Source organism: Toxotes jaculatrix, chromosome 11 (assembly GCF_017976425.1).
Source record: "Toxotes jaculatrix isolate fToxJac2 chromosome 11, fToxJac2.pri, whole genome shotgun sequence".
NCBI classification, from domain to species: domain Eukaryota; kingdom Metazoa; phylum Chordata; class Actinopteri; family Toxotidae; genus Toxotes; species Toxotes jaculatrix.
The window spans coordinates 23,529,932-23,549,426 of NC_054404.1; the positions used below are offsets into that span (position 1 = coordinate 23,529,932).

The window sequence follows — 19,495 nt, forward strand, 5'->3', positions numbered from 1 at the left end:
AGCTACACAATCTGTTTATGTATAAAGAGGCATCATGTGTCCAGTCCACTGATGACATTTGTTATAGACATAGAAACATATCTGCTGCAGTTTTGTTAATGTTGTGTGACTGTTCACTACAGGTAAGTCCTTTGAGGACAAGCTGCCAAAAGGACAAACTACCTAACTGAACAAAGGCACATAGTTTTTCTAATATGTTTGTGGAGGTGTCCTACAATACAGTCTCAGAAAAAAGTTATTTACATGGCCTGTTGCAAAAAATTATAATCGTTTGTGTTTCAGAAATGGATGTGTTGCAGCACAGCTTGAGTCACCAAATAGTTGTTTCGTTTAGAACCAAAAAGGTCAGTCTCATGGTGGAGGAAAACTTGGGGGATCAACAAAGTCTCTAGGATTCATCCTCTGGGCACCATGAACATCTGTATGAAATTTCATGGCAACAGCTGTTGAGAAGTTTCAGTCTGAACCAAAATGCTGGGCTGACTGACCAACCCACCATGGTGCCACTTTAAAGGTTCCTCAGTGGACTTTTATTGTGAACCAATCAAAAGTTTGCAAAGATGATTTTATCTCAACAGTTTTAGTCATAAATTGTTTACATCAGCACCAAGCTTTTTAAGACTACAGCACCCCTTCAAAAGGATTTGTTTGTCATGGTGCCCCAAACCATCTGTGTTCATATGGACATAATACAGATAAATATCCATCCACCCGTTCATTAGCTATACTGCTGATCCTTGAGAGGGGACTGGAGCTGACCACTGCACCAACTTCCAACTGTAGATGAATATTTGACTTAAAATGAGCAATGAATAGAATTAGGTATGCTAATATGTTCAATGTTTCTTTCATTTCTTCAAATTAAAATGAGCTTATGTTTAAAGTGCACAAATTTAATGGGACACGTAAACCTGCTGTCGATGTGGGGAGAGAGAGTACAACCTGCAGGTCTGAGTAAACTGACCAGAGGTTTTTGGTTTTGTTCTGGTTTTGTGTGATGTCTCTATGTGTCTATAACACATATATGTTGGGAACACAGTACCACAGTGAATGCCCTATCAGGCAATGATGTATGTCTGCTAAGCTGCTGGCTGTGTTCAGTCTGATTTTAGATTTGTTAGTGGGTTCAGCTTCAGTCCTCTCAAACTTTGTTGAGGATATCTTACATTTTGTGCGTCACTGCTGCTGAGTGGAATAGGATGAAAATGATAGCAGGTATAGTGTATTGCAATTCCCTTGTGCTCGTACATGTGTACAATACAAACAAACATAGAAACACTGTCCCATATCACGGTAGCTCACTCATGGAGATTTTGAGGGCACGAATGTTGAGCTATTCATTTGAAGGCTCAAATGACTAATTCATGATGTGAGAAACTAGTAGGAATTCAGTAATAATAGTAGTAGATATAATAATGTGCACAAATTTCACAATATAACCCTAAAATGTGTTTGGTTCTGCCTTTTACTGAAACTTGTTAAAGAAGGAAACAGGCCTAAGTTTACCAACACTTACAATAACTACACCATGACTGTCTCAGTACATTTGATAGTTGCGGTACTAAGTACAAACTAAAGTTATTCAGAAGTCTAAGGATTTGATTCAAGCACTGGTGCCAGTAAGAAAAAACAAACTTTAGCCAGCTAGAACAAAGCTCTTGCCTCAACCTTTGTGAAATGTGTTGAACTGTGGCTGATGCAGTTAGAAGTAAAACATGAAATGAAAAAAAAAACCTCATAGTGAGCAATCTGAAAGTGAAACACAGGATCAAGTTCAACAGGGTGTTTTTATTAAGCAATGCCTCCCACTTCTTCTGCTTCTGCACTTCTTTTTTCTACTTCTGCAGCAAAAGCAGTTTGACTCTTGGCACGTAGACATCAGTCTTATAGTAAGGAACAGTACGAACTACAGCTGATAGATCGACAACCAGCTTCATCAGAATTCCTTGTTCATTCTCACAACACAAAACAGGCTGAACATTAAAACAGTGCAAAGGATTGTCATTGCGTATTTTACTTTCTGTTGCCGCCACATTTGAATAAGAAATGTCCTGTGGTGAGTACAACCTTTAATATGCCATGTCGGCTATTTCAGTAACTTTCTGATCACTCTATGCACTGTAGAAATATGTCTCTGATTGTACGTTGCCTCTTCATAGATACTACTCCAGACCTGAGACTGATTCTCGTTGGATCACAGTGGTACGCAGCTGACTCAGTTGCAAACACAATCTTAGGAGGAAGCTTTAAATGGGGGAGAAGAACTGCTCAGAGTGTGACACACACAGGCCAGGTGAATGGAAAGGTAATCCAGCTGGTGAAGGCTCCTGTGTGGTTTAGGGGTTACCATCTGTGTGATACAGCAGAACTTGTGAAGGAGGAACTTGTCCTCAGTGTCACCCACTGCAAACCAGGACCCCATGCTTTTATTCTGCTGGTTGAGGCTGACTTGCCGTTCACAGATGCTTGTGCCAAAGCAGTAGAGGCTCACTTAGAGCTTTATGGAAAAGATGTGTGGAGCCACACTGTTGTACTCTTCACCTGTGTGGATTATCTGGGAAATCCAGACACTGAGAACTACATTGCTGGTGAAGGGGAAGGATTGATACAGCTCCTGAAGAGATGTGGACAAAGATTTGTGTTTGACCACACAGACGAACGTCAAACTTTAACTCAAAGGCTTCTGGAAAAGGTTGAGACATTGGTGGAGAGGAATGGGGGAAGACATTTCGAAATTGAAGAGAAAGGACTGCAGAAAATTCTCCAAAAAAGGGAAGAAGTAAAAATGAGAGCAGAAAGCAGAAGACAAAGAAGAATCAAAGAGAAGGAGTCAGGTTAGTTCTCTTCCATTTTCATCCAAATGTTTACTTTTACTATGGACTGATACGATGTGATACCAAATGATGAGTGAAATGTCAAATGTTTTTGTTTCTACTATGCTTGTGTGTGTTTTGTGAAATGAGTTCCAGCATAGTAAGAACACAATTGTACACATTGCAGCTTCCACCTTTCCCAATTGTTATTTCTTTGTCAGTGTGACAGGACATTTCTGAACTTGTTCTATCTGGGGATAGAGATATCCCACAATGCTGAACGGCCAAATAATTATTGTCCCACTCTGCAGTTCTCCTCAGCTCTTTATATTCAGCACCTTTCAGTTCATTGCTTTGGTTTCACAGCCTGTTGCTTTTTTTTCAGTCTCATGCCAACACTGTTTACTGATGATCCATCACATTTAACCATTTGAATTTCACTTCCTTGAAATAAATGTCTCTGACTTCTCTTTTCTCAGGAACATCCATGTCAGCAGTAACCATCATCTTGCTGGGCTGGGTTTTTACATCAAAAACTACTGTAGGTAGTGCCATTCTGGGTATCCCCAAAGACGAGGGGAGGACAGAAAAATGTGTGAAAAAAACTAAAGTCATAGGAAAACGACAACTGAAGGTGACTGTGGTGGATACTCCTGGATGGTGGAAATATTTTCCTGCCAATTTGGTACAGACAGCTGTCAGATCAGAGATCATGAAGGCATTAGATCAGGACGAGGCAACAAGCCACACATCTGTCAAAGAAAACCCTCAAGACCAAGCTTCATTAGGTCGAGCCTTCCTCCTGATGGTCCCTGCCGATACTTCATTTACTAATGAACAGAGGAAGATCACAGAAGACAATATGAGGCCTTTAGGTGAGACAGTTTGGCAAAACACCATTCTGGTCTTCATCAGAAGTAATTGGCTGGGAGAGTACCACATAGAGCAGCACATCGAAAGGGAAGGGGAAGCTCTCACTTGGCTTGTGGAGAAATGTGGGAACAGGTACTTTGTCTTCAATGATGAGACACAAGAGCAGAGTATTTTGAAAACTCAGTCTGAAGAGCTGTTAGACATGGTTGAAGAAATGTTGTTCAGAGGTCAGAGCACTCCAAAGAAAGAGACACGACAGATAGCAGAAATCAAAGACCACGCAGAAGCTAGCGAGGGACCAGTTGATGAGGACATGAAGAAAATTGCAGACCAGCTCCACAGAATGTGGGACTGGAAATCATGGGACATTGAGGAAGTTATGGTGAGATTTGATGAAAGACCCATGGAAGACTGCACATGTGATGAAGACAGCATGAAGCGTCATCTTATTGGTAAGTACATCTTTTATCTCTTTAATTTACAGACTTCATGCAGTATTTCTGTGTCCAACATAAACAGTTACTGATCTTTTCAAATACACTGAATCTTATGTAGGAATTCAGTATTTTTTTTACAACTACATCAAGTTTAATTGAGCTTAAGCTTCTAAGACAAGACATTAATGGCTGAAGAGATGGTACTGTTTGTCTGCTAGTTAGGTATTTGGTTGGTTGGACATTCATGGTCCCTGGAAAAAATTCCAATGATTTTTGCTCTAGTTCCACTGAAAGTTTTCAAGTTTTCAATTATCCTGTACATATCTCAACATCTATTATACGGACAGGAGCAATTTGTTTTTTTAGACATTCATGGTTCATTTGTGGTTTTGACTGAAATGCCTCAACAATTACTGGATGGATGACCGTGAAATTGGGTACAGAGATTCATGTCCCCCCACAAGACGAACTGTAATAACTTACATACATGCAGACCTGAAAATACATGCAGACCTGAAAAAAACCTGCCTCAACTGTAGTTTGCGTTTGGTACTAATTAGCAAATCTTACAATGTCAACATGCTAAATTCAGATTGTGAACATGGTAAACATTATAAGCTTATGTTCACATGACTCATCCAACAGCTAACAGTACAGTAGCTGCTTTTAAAAGTGTCACATCCTACTGCAGCCTGCTGCAGCATGGCATGTGTCAGTGTAATGTCAGTAGGTGGAGCTCAGTTAACACACAGCTTTTCTCAGGTAAATCCAGCACAGCACTGAGTCACTGAACGGATAAATATGTGAGTGGTATCAATCTTCTCTTATAACTCTGCTATCAAATGAACAAGTATATGTCCTACAATATCACCTTTAATAAATCCAGTCTACCATGATCACATGTACTTTTTACTTGATGTGTACATCAATGTATTTTACAGAAATAATGGTAAACTGATGTGATCTGAACTTAGATTTTAAGAGAAGAGATGTGGAAAAAGTGCTACGAGAGGAACTGAGAGGAAAAAGCTTAGAAGAGATGTTGAAGATTGTCTTTGAACTCTACCTTCGTAAAGAATGTGGAGCCTTTGGTGAGTATCGTGTTATAAACATTATTTGAAGTAACAATGCATTTGAACATGACAGTAGAAGTGAGTGACTGAACTGAGTTTACATTTAATCAGTGGTTTTTCTATGGGAGCAACTCAGGAGGTAAAGTGGTCATCTAGTAATCAGAGGGTTCCTGGTTTGATCACTTCGCTCCTCCAGAGAGTGTGTCAAAATGTCCTTAAGTGAGACACTGAACCTCTGTTCCTGATGCTGCTCCATCAGCATGTAAAAGTGTGTGTAAATGAGACATACATTTGCTTTTAGTGGTAAATAGACTTGAAAAGTGCAATGTGACAAGATCTTCACATTAATCATATTTTACTGGACACACATGATTTCACTGACTTTCAAAAAACAACTAAGGCATGATGTTGCCTGAATGCAACTGTAGCACAGTTACACGGGAGTAAAATGAAAATTTTTCGGTAGTTTTCAGTTTTAATAGAGAATGGTAATACTTAATACTATTTCAAAACATGAAATGAATCTTTTCTTTTGTAATTAGAATTTGTATTTTGTCTTAAATTATGCACACATATAATCTTAAAATGTTATCTCTTCATTTGTTCTGAATTTTGTGTAGATATTGTTTCCATCATTTGTGAAGAGGAGGCAATCAAACCTGAAGGGAAGCAGCTGTTTGAGAGAGAGTGGAGCAGGAGAGAAGTGGAACTGATGGATTACGTCTTTGAAAGACACTTTTCTGCTAATCGTAAGTGTTTTCACTGGTTGTGTTCACTGAACTTCTTTTTTACTTTATTAACATTTTTCAGCTAAATGCTAATGCTAATGTTAAAATGTTCACAAAGACAATGCAAACATGTTGATGTTTAGTAATATGTTCACCATCTTGGTTTAGTCTGTTAGCATGCTAGCATTTGCTAATCAGCTCTAAACTCAGACTACAGCTGAGGCTCATGGGAAGGCCACTGTTGAGGTGATGATGGCACCAACTGAAAAGTCATTAGAGTGAAGTGTGTGGTGAACAGGCCTGTTCCTTTAAGTGGTTGTCCATTCCACAGCTGTGGAGAGTTTTCACTTCAAAACAAAACTGTCAACCAACCTCAGCGGGATTCATCCACTGGAGACCATAAATATCTCTACAACACTTTATGGCATTTGTTCATACAGCATAGTTGGAGGTGGACAGACCAACCTTGCCATCCCTAGAGCCAGGAAATCTCACTTGGAGGAATCAGTGTATTGGGAGTAGAGGAGTAACTTAATTTCCAGTGCCTTAGTGAAAGGGATGATGCTTACAGAGAGCCTCTTCTTCAATAAGTTTTACAGCACACATGAATGTAAATACACAATCAGTAAATAAACTGTCATTTGTTGTAGGTCCCAGACGAGCTGCTGCTGTTGTTGTTGCTAACACTGCTGGAAAGATAGATGTGTCTGCATGGATTAAGGACCAAATCTGTAGAGTCCTCAAAGAAAATAATTCAATTCCAAGGAAAAGAAAAAAAATATTTAGTGATGATAGCAGCAAAGAAGGACATTAACAATTAAATTCGATCAACAAGGTTGAAGGAGTGGAGCCATCAGGATGAAGATGGACCATCTCTCAACAAACATCCAGGAAATCGTGGTGGGTTGCACTGTAGTAGATATTGAACTTTCATCCAAGCTTCATTCAAAAGTAACTACATTTATTCAAAGTTATGTATATAATGTTACAACATCAAGTTACAACAGCAATATGTTCATAAATAAATCTCATCACTTTCCATTAATTAACTTCAGTTTTTGATGTCTGAGTAGATACATTAAAAATTATTTAGATATGTAGCCTTAGAGAGCAGGTGATAAGCTTACAGTTTGTGAAGTCTCAATAGATAATTGTAAAAAATAAAACAAAAAAAAGGGATCAGACGACAACCACTTAATGATTATTACCAATTATAGCTAATAGTAAATAGTAAGTACTTCAATACTTTGGACTCTGAAGAATTTGAAGTGGAAGGCAGTTCATCATAGTTGACACTGTACAACAACATTTAAATGAGTTTTTTTCTGTTTTCTTCTTTTGTAACTGTCTTATTATAATTGTAGAGTTTTTTTGGACTATAGATTTTGATTCAAACCTTTGATTGTTTACCTCACAAATCTTACATGACTTTTCAGAAATGGCAAACCCTGAGTTTAAAGTAGGACATTCCTGTGAAGAAAACCAGCTCCTGACTTTCTGCCCTGTGTAAAATTTCCTTTGGGAAAACATGTCTTTATCATTATTGTTTTTTTTTTTCATCTACACAAAATGTGTCACGCTGAATAGGATTGGAGTCAGAAATCTGGAAACTGTCAGTTTTTATTTAAGATGTGGTTGTGTTCTGAATCTCCTCATGAATCAAGAGGAGAGTCCCAACATGAGTCTTTAATTATTTACTTTTAAATGTTTCATTTGAACTTTTATTTGTTAAGCAAGAAGAAAGTGGTGGACAACGGGATTAAAGTTTTTGTTTCTTTTCTTTTTTTCCCCCACATGTTGATTTTTATATGCTGTTTAAAAAATATGTGATGAGAAATGGCATGTATATTTGCTGAACAAATATTGAAAATGAAGCAATTTTCCAAGCAAACAAATGATCATTACTATGGAGAAATGTAGTTAAAAATACTGAGCATGTAATACCTGGGGTGTAACACTAGATGGTGTTGTAGACAAGACTGAAACATAAGTGATGATTTGAGTAGGCTCCAAAGATTGACTCAGTATGAAAATGGTTCAGTTCAGTGTTATGTAGCAGACACTGAAGAAGAATCTAGGCACATCTGTTTATGTATAAACAGACATCATGTGTCCAGCCCACTGATGATATTTGTTGTCTGGTAAAGAAACATATCTGCTGCAGTTTGGTTAATGGTGTGTTTCTTTCTTTCTAACAAACAGGCTGAATCAATTTCCTCAATCATAAAATATTTGCAAAGATTATATTTATAAACAGTTTTAGTCATAAATTGTTTACATAAGTGGTTCCCAAGCTTTTTATGACTACAACCCCCCTTCAAGAGGATTTGTTTGTAATGGTGCCCCAAACCGTCTCTGTTCATATGGACATAATACAGATAAATATCCATCCACCCGTTCATTAGCTATACTGCTGATCCTTGAGAGTCACCAGGGGACTGGAGCTGACCACTGCACCAACTTCCCACTGTAGATGAATATTTGACTTAAAATGAGTAATGAATAGAATTAAGTATGTTAATGCTTTAAATGTTTTTCATTTCTTCAAGATAAAAAAAATGTACAAGTACAAACAAACTTTGTGCGTTAGTGCTATCACATGGATTAAAGTAAAAAAAAATCTTCTGACTGAAATTTTTTTCGCGCTACAGCCAAGTCACACGCAGTGTGTGAAACAAGTTCCAGTTAGGTTACTTAACACCTGCTTAAGAAATACTAATGCATAGGACTTCAGCACCAAATACAGCTATCATGTTTAAATGCTCGACCAATATTATTTTACAGGAGGAGGATTTTAAAAAGCTGTTCTATAGCATCTATTGCATTTTTTTGTTGGCTTTTCAAATTTTTTTGCAAAATGTGCTCATATCTTTCTCTCTAAAATAATCAAGCATCTACATAACTTTTCATTACATGTTATTTTTCTTATTATTTCAAGTAAATCTTTTACATATAAGAAAATAGAAATAAAAAATACATAAACAGCACCAGGATTAAATAACAAAGAGTGCAAATCTCTATGGTACATTTTTTCAGTTTAAGAGCCATTATCTCTTTTTGATGAGCGGCAATACCATGTGTGCAAAGATAGGACGCATGGGAGTTTGACACTGACAGTCTCGACAGTGCGCACCGGCCTCAGCACAGGACTTAATGAGTTCAACCAGTGGTTGGGCGATGGTCAACGACAAATCATGTTCCGCAATAAACGAACATATGCGTACTTTGTGGTTGCAAACACGGTCTGCCATGGATTGTTGCGCCTCCGTTGTTGTTATTGTGGCACCTGGGAGTGAGGATGTATTTTTGAGAGCGCGAAGGGCAGCCTTGTGAGACGCATCAGTCTGATGGCGAGTCAGCACTTTTTTGCTGACTCGCTGACACTTTTTTTTGTGTTCGGTCAATATCCGATACATCGGAGCAGTTGATCATTATGAGGGAGTCCATGCTAGCTTAACTATCGCGCCACAGCTCCGTGTTTACATTCCACTCTGATATGGGACATGATTATTATTTTTTTTTCTCCCCGGATCTACATTGATCTCATAAGTTGCCTCTGTGAACTCCAAATGACGGAAATCCGTCGTAGTGACGGAGAACTTTAATCCATGTGCTATCAGCTGTTGATGAGTGGAACAGGATGAAAGTCATAGCAGGCATAGTGCCTTGCAATGCCCTTGACCTTGTGCATGTGTACAATACAAACAAACCAGCAGCCACACATAGAAACACTGCCCCATATCCTGAACAAAAACTCCACGGTAGCTCAGTAATGGAGGTTTTGAGGGCACAAATGTTGTGGGTGAGCCATTAATCGACTAATTTTTGATATGAGAAACTAGAAGGAATTCAGTAATAAGAGTAATAGAAATAATAATGAGAACAAATTACCATATAAAATAATGCTAATATGTTTTTGGTTCAGGATTTTTCTGAAACTTGTTTAAGCAGGAAAAAGGCATAGATTTACCAACACTTAGAAATTGTAAGTGTATCTAAAGAAACAAGTGAGCGGCATTGAGAAAATGAAGAGAAGTTATCCCTTTGGCAGCGAAAAAGGAAAGAAGAAAAAAGAAGAGGAAGAGAAAAGAAAGCAAGAAAGTGGTGAGTATAATACAGTTGTTGATTTAGCTCAGAGCAGCTTAGCTCTGCTGGTCCTGACGTGACCGAGTTGAGTACCTGCAGTGACTTGTTTGCTTAGCGAGCAGGCAAAAAATAAAAACATCGAACTTGGACAATGCTACAAATGAAAGCTTGGCTCCAGCCAAGCTTAGCTGTCAAGCTAAGCATGCTAAATTACAGAATTTATATGCAAGAAATTTGTGCTACTTAGGTTCATTGCTGGAAGTTATTGTGTGCTGTGTGCAAGTGGTGTGTGTATGTTATTGTATTTTCCATATGTGTCGAGTAGGCTTTGTGCTTTTAGGATACTGAAAACTGTATCTTTGTATGACGCTATAAATGTTTACATTTCACATTATTTTGTTAGTGATACATTATTTATTATGTAAAGGTGATGAACGCTGGTTGGAGGGCCCCCTGTAAATTTTTGCCTAGGGCCCCAAGAGACTCTAGAATCGCCTTTGCTTACAATAACTACACAAGCAGTGGTGCCAGTAAGAAAAACAATTCTGGTTTTTGATTCTGAAAAACACACTTTAGACAGTTAGAACAAAGCTCTTGCCTCAACCTTTATGAAATGTGTTGAGCTGTGGTTGCTGCAGATAGAAGTAAAGAAATCTGAGGTGAAACACTAAACCTCATAGTGGCTAATCTGAAAGTGAAACACAGGGCAAGTCCAAACAGGGTTTTTGTTAAGCAATGCTTCCCACTGCTACAGTAAAACTGGTTTGACTCTTGGCACGTAGACATCAGCCTGATAGTAAGGAACAATACAATATAAACTACAGCTGATAGATCGACAACCAGCTTCATCAGAATTCCTGGTTCATTCTCACAAAACAGACTGAACATTAAAACAGTGCAAAGGACCGTCATTGTGTATTTTACTGGCTGTTGCCTCCACATTTGAATAAGAAATGTCCTGTGGTGAGTACAACCTTTAATATGCCATGTTGGCCATTTCAGTGACTTTCTGATCACTCTATGCACTGTAGAAATATGTCTCTGATTGTACGTTGCCTCTTCATAGATACTACTCCAGACCTGAGACTGATTCTCGTTGGATCACAGTGGTACGCAGCTGACTCAGTTGCAAACACAATCTTAGGAGGAAGCTTTAAATGGGGGAGAAGAACTGCTCAGAGTGTGACACACACAGCCCAGGTGAATGGAAAGGTAATCCAGCTGGTGAAGGCTCCTGTGTGGTTTAGGGGTTACCATCTGTGTGATACAGCAGAACTTGTGAAGGAGGAACTTGTCCTCAGTGTCACCCACTGCAAACCAGGACCCCATGCTTTTATTCTGCTGGTTGAGGCTGACTTGCCGTTCACAGATGCTTGTGCCAAAGCAGTAGAGGCTCACTTAGAGCTTTATGGAAAAGATGTGTGGAACCACACTGTTGTACTCTTCACCTGTGTGGATTATCTGGGAAATTCAGACTCTGAGGATTACATTGCTGGTGAAGGGGAAGGCTTGATACAGCTCCTGAAGAGATGTGGACAAAGATTTGTGTGTGACCACACAGAGGAACGTCAAACTTTAACTCAAAGGCTTCTGGAAAAGGTTGAGAAGTTGGTGGAGAGGAATGAGGGAAGACATTTTGAAATTGAAGAGAAAGGACTGCAGAGAATTCTCCAAAAGAGGGAAGAAGTAAAAATGAGAGCAGAAAGCAGAAGACAAAGAAGAATCAAAGAGAAGGAAACACAAGAGAAGGAGTCAGGTTAGTTCTCTTCCATTTCCATCCAAGAATTTAGTTGTACTATGGACTGATACTATATGATACCAAATGATGAGTGAAATGTCAAATTAAATATTTCAGGCATTTTACATCTTTCTTTTTTACCCTATTCAACCTAAGAGTTACCACAAAAACACAGTTTGTATGAGGGATGGATATTTAAAGCAAAAACACTATTTGATGTCCCGCTTTATCTGCTGTCAGTAATACCTGTAACATGACTGATCAGGACACCCAAGTGTAGTTACTGTGCATGGACTTTGTGGATATCTTTTGTACATTAAAGCTGAGTGTTCTCTCAGAATGTGGTAAAACTGTTTGTCCCGATTACAGATCTTTGTTAAGCAGGTTTCTTTTTAATCTCACCAAAGAAAACTTTGGATCTGAATAAATGTAATAATTATTTTTTGTGTTTTTGATAGACAGATGTAGATCTGATAGATGTATAGTTTTCAGAACTATACAGCTAAATGTTGTTGTTTCTGTTATACTGAGTTCTGTTGTGTGAGTTCTGTGAAATGAGTTCCAGCATAGTCAGAACAAAGTAGGAGTGTGTATATCATATTAAAACGGCACCAATTAGTATTTTATTAATAATAATTATAATGTGAGAGGAGTACCCAATGGTTTTGAACAGCTAAATAATTATTGCCCCACTCTGCAGTTCTCCTCAGCTCATTCAGCACCTTTCAGCTCATTGCTTTGGTTTTACAGTTGTTGTTTTGGTTCAGTCAGTATTCTTTGTATTGTACCTCTATCACCTACCTCTATGTGTTCAGACTAACTGGCATCACCTGCTTCATCCATGCTTCACCAGTTCTTTGGCTACCAGCTTTTTCAGAATGCCAAATCATATTCATACAGACGTACAGCTTGGATGTTATAACCTGCCATTTCAGAACATTACTCTGCTGATACACTGTTTACTGATGATCCTCCATGGTTAATCATTTGAATTTCACTTCCTTGAAATAAATGTGTCTGACCTCGCTTTTTTTCAGGAACATCCATATCAGCTGTAACCATCATCTTGCTGGGCTGGGTTTTTGCATCAAAAACTACTGTAGGTAGTGCCATTCTGGGTATCCCCAAAGACGAGGGGAGAACAGAAAAATGTGTGAAACAAACTAAAGTCATAGGAAAACGACAACTGAAGGTGACTGTGGTGGATACTCCTGGATGGTGGAAATATTTTCCTGCCAATTTGGTACAGACTGCCATCAGATCAGAGATCATGAAGGCATTAGATCAGGACGAGGAAACAACCCACACATCTGCCACAGAAAACCCTCAAGACCAAGTTTCATCAGGTCGAGCCTTCCTCCTGATGGTCCCAGCCAACACTTCATTTACTAATGAACAGAGGAAGATCATAGAAGATAATATGAGACCTTTTGGTGAGACAATTTGGCAAAACACCATTCTGGTCTTTACCGAAAGTACTTGGCTGGGAGAGTACCACATAGAGCAGCACATCGAGAGTGAAGGGGAAGCTCTCACCTGGCTTGTAGAGAAATGTGGGAACAGGTACTTTGCCTTAAAAAATGACACAGAGGAGCAGAGTATCATGAAAACTCAGAGTGAAGAGCTGTTAGACATGGTTGAAGAAATGTTGTCCAGAGGTCAGAGCAGTCCAAAGAAGGAGACACGGCAGACAGCAGAAATCAAAGACCACGCAGAAGCTAGTGAGGGACCAGTTGATGAGGACCTGAAGAAAATTGCAGACCAGCTCCACAGAATGTGGGACTGGAAATCATGGGACATTGAGGAAGTTATGGTGAGATTTGATGAAAGACCCATGGAAGACTGCACATGTGATGAAGACAGCATGAAGCGTCATTTTTTTGGTAAGCACATGTTTTATCTCTTTAATTTACAGACTTCATGCAGTAATTACTTTGCCCACTTCAGCATGTTACTGATTTTTTCAAACAAATCAAATCTTATCTAGGAATTCAGTATTTTGTTCAACTTTTTTTGAGTTCTAATTGAGCTTAAGCTTCTAAGCTGAAACCCTGCTGTACCACTGCCATACTTTTAGCCACATTAGCAGCTTAAGGGATGGCAGTTTGTCTGCTAGTCAGTCATTTGGTTGCTTGTACATTCATGGTCCTGAGGATAAATTCCAATGGCTTTTGCTCTAGTTCCACCTAAAGCATTCAAGTTTTCAATTATCCTGTACACATCTCGACATCTGTCATGAGGATAGGCACAATTTGCTTTTACAGACATTCATGGGTCATTTGTGGTTTTGACTGAAATGCCTGAACAATTACTGGATAGATGACCATGATATTGGATACAGAGATTCATGTCCCCCACAAGAGGAACTCTAATAACTTTGGTGATTCTTTGACTTTTCCTCTAGTGCCAAGATCAGATCCAAAATTTAATTTGGCCAACACTTTAATTTGTGACCAAATACATGCAGACCTAAAAATATCCCCACAAGCCTCAACTGTAGTTTGAGTTTTAATTAGCAAATCTTACCATGCTAACATGCTAATTTGAGATTGTGAACATAGTAAACATTAGGCAGTAAGCCTGTGTTTATTTGAGGTCAAAATCCCTTACCACCCATGCCCATGGCAAAAACCTTAGAACTGTATAAACCAGCCTTCCATCATTTTAGGAATTTCTCAAAAATGTGATGCTTTTTTATCCAGTCTGACTTAGAAACACTCATCCATGCCTTTGTCACCACCAGACTAGATTACTACACCCTCTTTATTGGTCACTTTGTTAAAGCCATTCACATGCTTCAGCTCATTCAACAGGCAGCTAACAGTACAGTAGCTGCTCTTAAAAGTACCACACCTTACATGGCATGTGTTACAATGTAATGTCAGTAGGTGGAGCTCAGCTAACACAGCTTTTCTCAGGTAAACTCACCACAGCAATGAGTCATTGAACAGATATGAGAGTGATATCAATCTTCTCATATAACTCTCTGCTATCAAATGAACAAGTGTATGTCCTAAAATGTCACCTTTAATAAATCCAGTCTACCATGATCACATGTACTTTTTATTTGATGTGTAAATCAATGTATTTTCCAGAAATAATGTTAAACTGATGTGATTTCAACTTAGATTTTCAGAGAAGAGAGGTGGAAAAAGTGCTACGAGAGGAACTGAGAGGAAAAAGCTTAGAAGAGATGTTGAATATTCTCTTTGAACTCTACCTTCGTAGAGAATGTGGAGCCTTTGGTGAGTGTCGTGTTATAAACATTATTTGAAGTAACAATGCATTTGAACATGACAGTAGGAGTGAGTGACTGGACTCATTTAATCAGTGGTATTTCTATGGGAGTGACTCAGGAGGTAAAGTGATCGTCTAGTAATCAGAAAGTTCCTGGTTTGATCCCTCAACTCCTCCAGAGAGTGTATCAAAATGTTCTGAAGTGAGACACTGAACCCATGTGAACATTAAGGTGGAGCATCTGGTTATATCTTAAAATAAAGTATTTTCTTGATTCTATTTTTTTACAGGCAAAAGAACATATCTTTTTATTCTAGAAGAGAAATTTTCACCTTCCAATTTACCTTGTTTATTCTTTTTAATGTGAGCGTCTCTTTTAATGTACAAAACTGGTTCTGCTCTGAATTTTGTGTAGATATTGTCTCCATCATTTGTGAGAAGGAAGCAATCAAACCTGAAGGGAAGCAGCTGTTTGAGAGAGAGTGGAGCAGGAGAGAAGTGGAACTGATGGATTTTGTCTTTAAAAGACACTTTTCTGCTAATCGTAAGTGTTTTCACTGGTTGTGTTCACTGAACTTTTTTACTGAACATTTGTCACATAGATAATAATATAGCTCTGCCAGGTCCTGCTCAGGTTGAGCGGCGCTTTCAGCTAAATGCTAATGTCAGCATGCTAACATGCTCACAAACACAATGCTAACATGTTGATGTTTAGCAAGTAGAAAGTTTACCATGTTCACCTTCTTTGTTTAGTTTGTTAGCATTTGCTAATCAGCTCTAAACTCAGACTACAGCTGAGGCTCATGGGAAGGCCACTGTTGAGGTGATGATGGCACCAGTTGAAAAGTCATTAGAGTGAAGTGTGTGGTAAACAGGCCTGTTCCTTTAAGTGGTTGTCCATTCCACAGCTGTGGAGAGTTTTCACTTTAAAACAAAAATGTCAACCAACCTCAGTGGGATTCATCCACTGGAGACCATAAATATCGCTACAACACTTTATGGCATTTGTTCATACAGCATAGTTGGAGGTGGACAGACCAACCTTGCCATCGCTAGAGCCAGGAAATCTCACTTGGAGGAATCAGTGTATTGGGAGTAGAGGAGTAGCTTAAGTGGCTTAGTGAAAGGGATGATGCTTACAGAGAGCCTCTTCTTCAATAAGTTTTACAGCACACATGAATGTAAATACACAATCAGTAAACAAACTGTAATTTGTTGTAGGTCCCAGACGAGCTGCTGCTGTTGTTGCTGACACTACTGAGAAGATAGATGTGTCTGCATGGATTAAGAACCAAATCCGTAGAGTCCTCAAAGAAAATAACCAGTAATTCAATCTTAAGGAAAAGAGTCTTCAAGAAAAACAAAAACTTAAAGTTCAGTTAGAAGAGATGACTGTGAAATCAATAATATTTAGTGATGTTAGCAGCAAAGAAGGACGTCAACAATTAAATTCGATCAACAAGGATGAAGGAGTGGAGCCATCAGGATGAAGATGGACCATCTCTCAACAAACATCCAGGAAATCACGGTGGTGGGTTGCATTGTAGAAGGTATTGAATTTCCATCCAAGCTTCATTCAAAAGTAACTACATTTATTCAAAGTTATATATATCATGTTTGTATAAGTTACAACAGCAATATGTTCATATAAGTCATAAATCTCATCACTATCCAGTAATGACTTCCATTTTTGATGTCTGAGTCTTTTCAGAGCTGTAGATTAAGTGGATTTTCTCTCAGGTAACTCAGTTAACACAAGCTAAAGAAAACTACTTTTTTTACTGTGACTTTGAAGCGAGGTTATATGACTGGTCGTCCATTTGTATAAATATTTCTCACCTGACTCTTCACATTAAGTAACTTTTACTCCTGTAGTCTGTAAGAAGAGTGGCCATAAAGGCCTGGATGTAGCTACTGTGCTTCTAACTTTTGTTTGTTCTCACACCATGGCAAAAGTCAAAGTGTCTCGTTTTTGTATGTTTTCTAAGCGTCCAACAGTCAATATTGTGTTTCTATCTGTTTTATTCAGGAATGAATAAGTAGTTGAACCTTTAAAAGTGAGGTACGCTAACTGTATTCTTGTTGGCTTGAGCCATGTTGTGCTGCCTCACCAGTCACTTTGTGCTCAGCTTTGAGTAGATACATAAAAAATTATTTAGATATGCCTTAGATTTTACTGGAGGTTCTGTATCAGTTAAGGAGATAAGCTTAAAATTTATGAAGTCTAAATAGATAATTGTAAAAAAAAAAAAATAATAATAAAAATCAGTCATATCTGGTTAAATCAATTGTATGCAGCTTTTTACGATCAATAAATCATTTCCACATTCATTTTGAGACGTTTCAATTATCGTCAATAAACAACTCTATTGCCTAGCGGATTAGCAGACTCCCCGCTGCATTTTGCATCGTGTGCCACGAGGACGGATTTGGCAGGAAATCTGAAGAAGTGAGGGATAAACTTGAAAGACGAATGCTGTTCTTGCAGCTAAAAGGAGAAACAATGGAAGCGTCAGAGTTATCAACCAAGAATCACAAATCATTTGAAATGGATCCACTGATTTTTAGCTAACAAATAATGGAGTTACATACGAAGTTACATAGTTTGAAGTGAGCAGGATGTGGTTAAGATAAAAATGAGTAGAGAGTTTAAATATAGAGGTTTGGTGTGTGTATGTGTGCAGGGATATGTACAAATTAAGTTAAAAGCTGTACGTTCTTTCTCATGCACTCCTCACATCTCTGTTTCTCACACACAAACAGAAAATATTGTGTGGGAATATTTGTTGGGAATGGCCCAAATTGGAAGTGACACACTCATTTTGGAGTATTGCAGTGGGAATAGCATCTGAGTTAAAGAGCATGAGCTGTAGAAATGTTTACACAGATTCCACTGTATGAAACGTACAAGAAATTAGTGCTGCACGATTTGATGCAAACGTGCGATTGCGATTATTGTGGACAATATTGCTTTTTGCGATTGCGATTACGATATTATAAATTAATGGTGTCATGAGTCCACTTGCTTGAATATCAGGGACAACACAGAATAATGATAGTTTGTGTATTTCTCAACTCAAAACATACACGACAGAAAAAAAATACAAAACCTGACAGACTGTTCCAAATAACTTAATTTCACAACATAAATAAAAGTTTGAAAATATTTTCAAAATGTATCCGTGATATTACGTTATGGTTCTTTCAGGCGGTTTTCAGTTTCATCTTTCACGTTACTTGGTTGGGCTTTTATTTGCATGCACTCGTCGATTTTTTTCTCTGTTGTCTCAAATGTTGATAGAGATTGGTCGTATTACCTCGGGACGTAGCGACTTCAGCTTTGCAGGTTTTACACAGCACGTCTTGCTGTTCAGGGTCGTCATGCCTGAATCCAAAGTATCGCCATACAACAAAAGTAGCATTTTTTTTTCGCCACCAACTCTGCTTGTCCCGTTCACTGGTCGGTCAGTGCTGTTTGCTGAAAGCCGGGTAGTCACGTGACCATACCTGCGAATGCTCACAGCGTGTGGATGTGCCGTCAATTACTCCACATTGGTTTACATTAAATCGCAAATCGCAGTGTTTTATGCGGTTACGTAATCGCGCAGCGTGAAATCGCGAATGCAATTAGATTAATCGTGCAGCACTACAAGAAATCATCTGTAGCGTGTGACCGGCTGACGTCTCCTCTGCCTTTATTTGTCTCTCTTTTTTAATGAGTCTGTGACGCACATACACACACAGGCCTGTGTGAAAAATGTGTCTGTTCGTCACGCCCGACTGTGTGTGTGTTTATCCTCTTGAGGACAGTGGAGTTAGATAGGAGAAGTCAGTGTCAGCCCTGAGGGAAGATGCCTGCTAATAGAGTTTGCTCTGTGGAGGAGAGTGCTCTAAGAATGCAGTGTTGATGTATTCAGCTGTGTGTGTGTGTGTGTGTCCACTACATTTGTTCAGCAGTGGAGACAAAAACCTGCATTAGAGCTTTATGCATGTATGCTCACACACATCTGTGATTGAGTTGAACCACAATACACAACAGGAGTTGGATAATAATAGTATAGGCTATAGTAAAGCTGTCATAATAACACAAAGCAGTATAATAATATTGTGAACAAGACGGATGCATTTTAAAATATGACAGCTGAATGGATTTTGTGAGGAAAAGATTAGATTTCATTTCTTTTTTTTTGCACAAAAGGAGAAACAAACAAAAAGCAAAAGCAGCGACTTTGTTTTGTTATTCTGAGTTTGGACACAAAAGCATAAGTGATGCCAGAAGGTTCAAAAACAACTTTTATGTGTCTGTGCATGTACAGGTTCAACAAATGAGATGCAGGCAAACTGGCATGGCAGAGGGAAACACAGGCAAACTCCAAGGCAGACAAAGGGAAGTACTTGTGAGGGTAAAAGTACTGTAGTCGTGCCGAGAAGCAGAATAAAACATGTAGAGTGAGTTAATATAATGTACCAGATAAATAAAGACACAGTATCTGTTGAGCTTTGTTTGCTG

At 38.6% G+C, this 19,495-nt stretch overlaps 2 protein-coding genes across 5 annotated transcripts in view; both read left to right on the forward strand.

The window, feature by feature from the left end:
* Positions 1-17,316, forward strand: part of LOC121189477 (GTPase IMAP family member 8-like) — a 118,216-nt gene extending 100,900 nt beyond the window's left edge. Inside the window, exons 3-7 of one of the 4 annotated variants that reach the window (XM_041049625.1) lie at positions 3,293-4,138; positions 5,098-5,214; positions 5,817-5,945; positions 6,575-6,759; positions 16,449-17,316. In XM_041049625.1, coding sequence (XP_040905559.1) covers positions 3,293-4,138; positions 5,098-5,214; positions 5,817-5,945; positions 6,575-6,738 — 1,256 coding nt within the window. In that variant the 3' untranslated portion in view covers positions 6,739-6,759; positions 16,449-17,316. Of the gene's footprint in view, positions 1-3,292; positions 4,139-5,097; positions 5,215-5,816; positions 5,946-6,574; positions 6,760-6,818; positions 6,899-16,302; positions 16,333-16,448 lie in introns of those variants that run through there. The other 3 variants (XM_041049631.1, XM_041049626.1, XM_041049629.1) reach the window with 3 other exon arrangements.
* LOC121189476 lies at positions 9,668-17,316 on the forward strand. The gene is made up of 7 exons (XM_041049624.1): positions 9,668-10,028; positions 11,077-11,766; positions 12,786-13,631; positions 14,877-14,993; positions 15,401-15,529; positions 16,207-16,319; positions 16,508-17,316. The coding sequence occupies exons 1-6, from the start codon at positions 9,950-9,952 to the stop codon at positions 16,311-16,313; spliced, it is 1,968 nt and encodes a 655-aa protein (XP_040905558.1). The 5' UTR covers positions 9,668-9,949; the 3' UTR covers positions 16,314-16,319; positions 16,508-17,316.
* Positions 17,317-19,495: the final 2,179 nt, after the last annotated feature.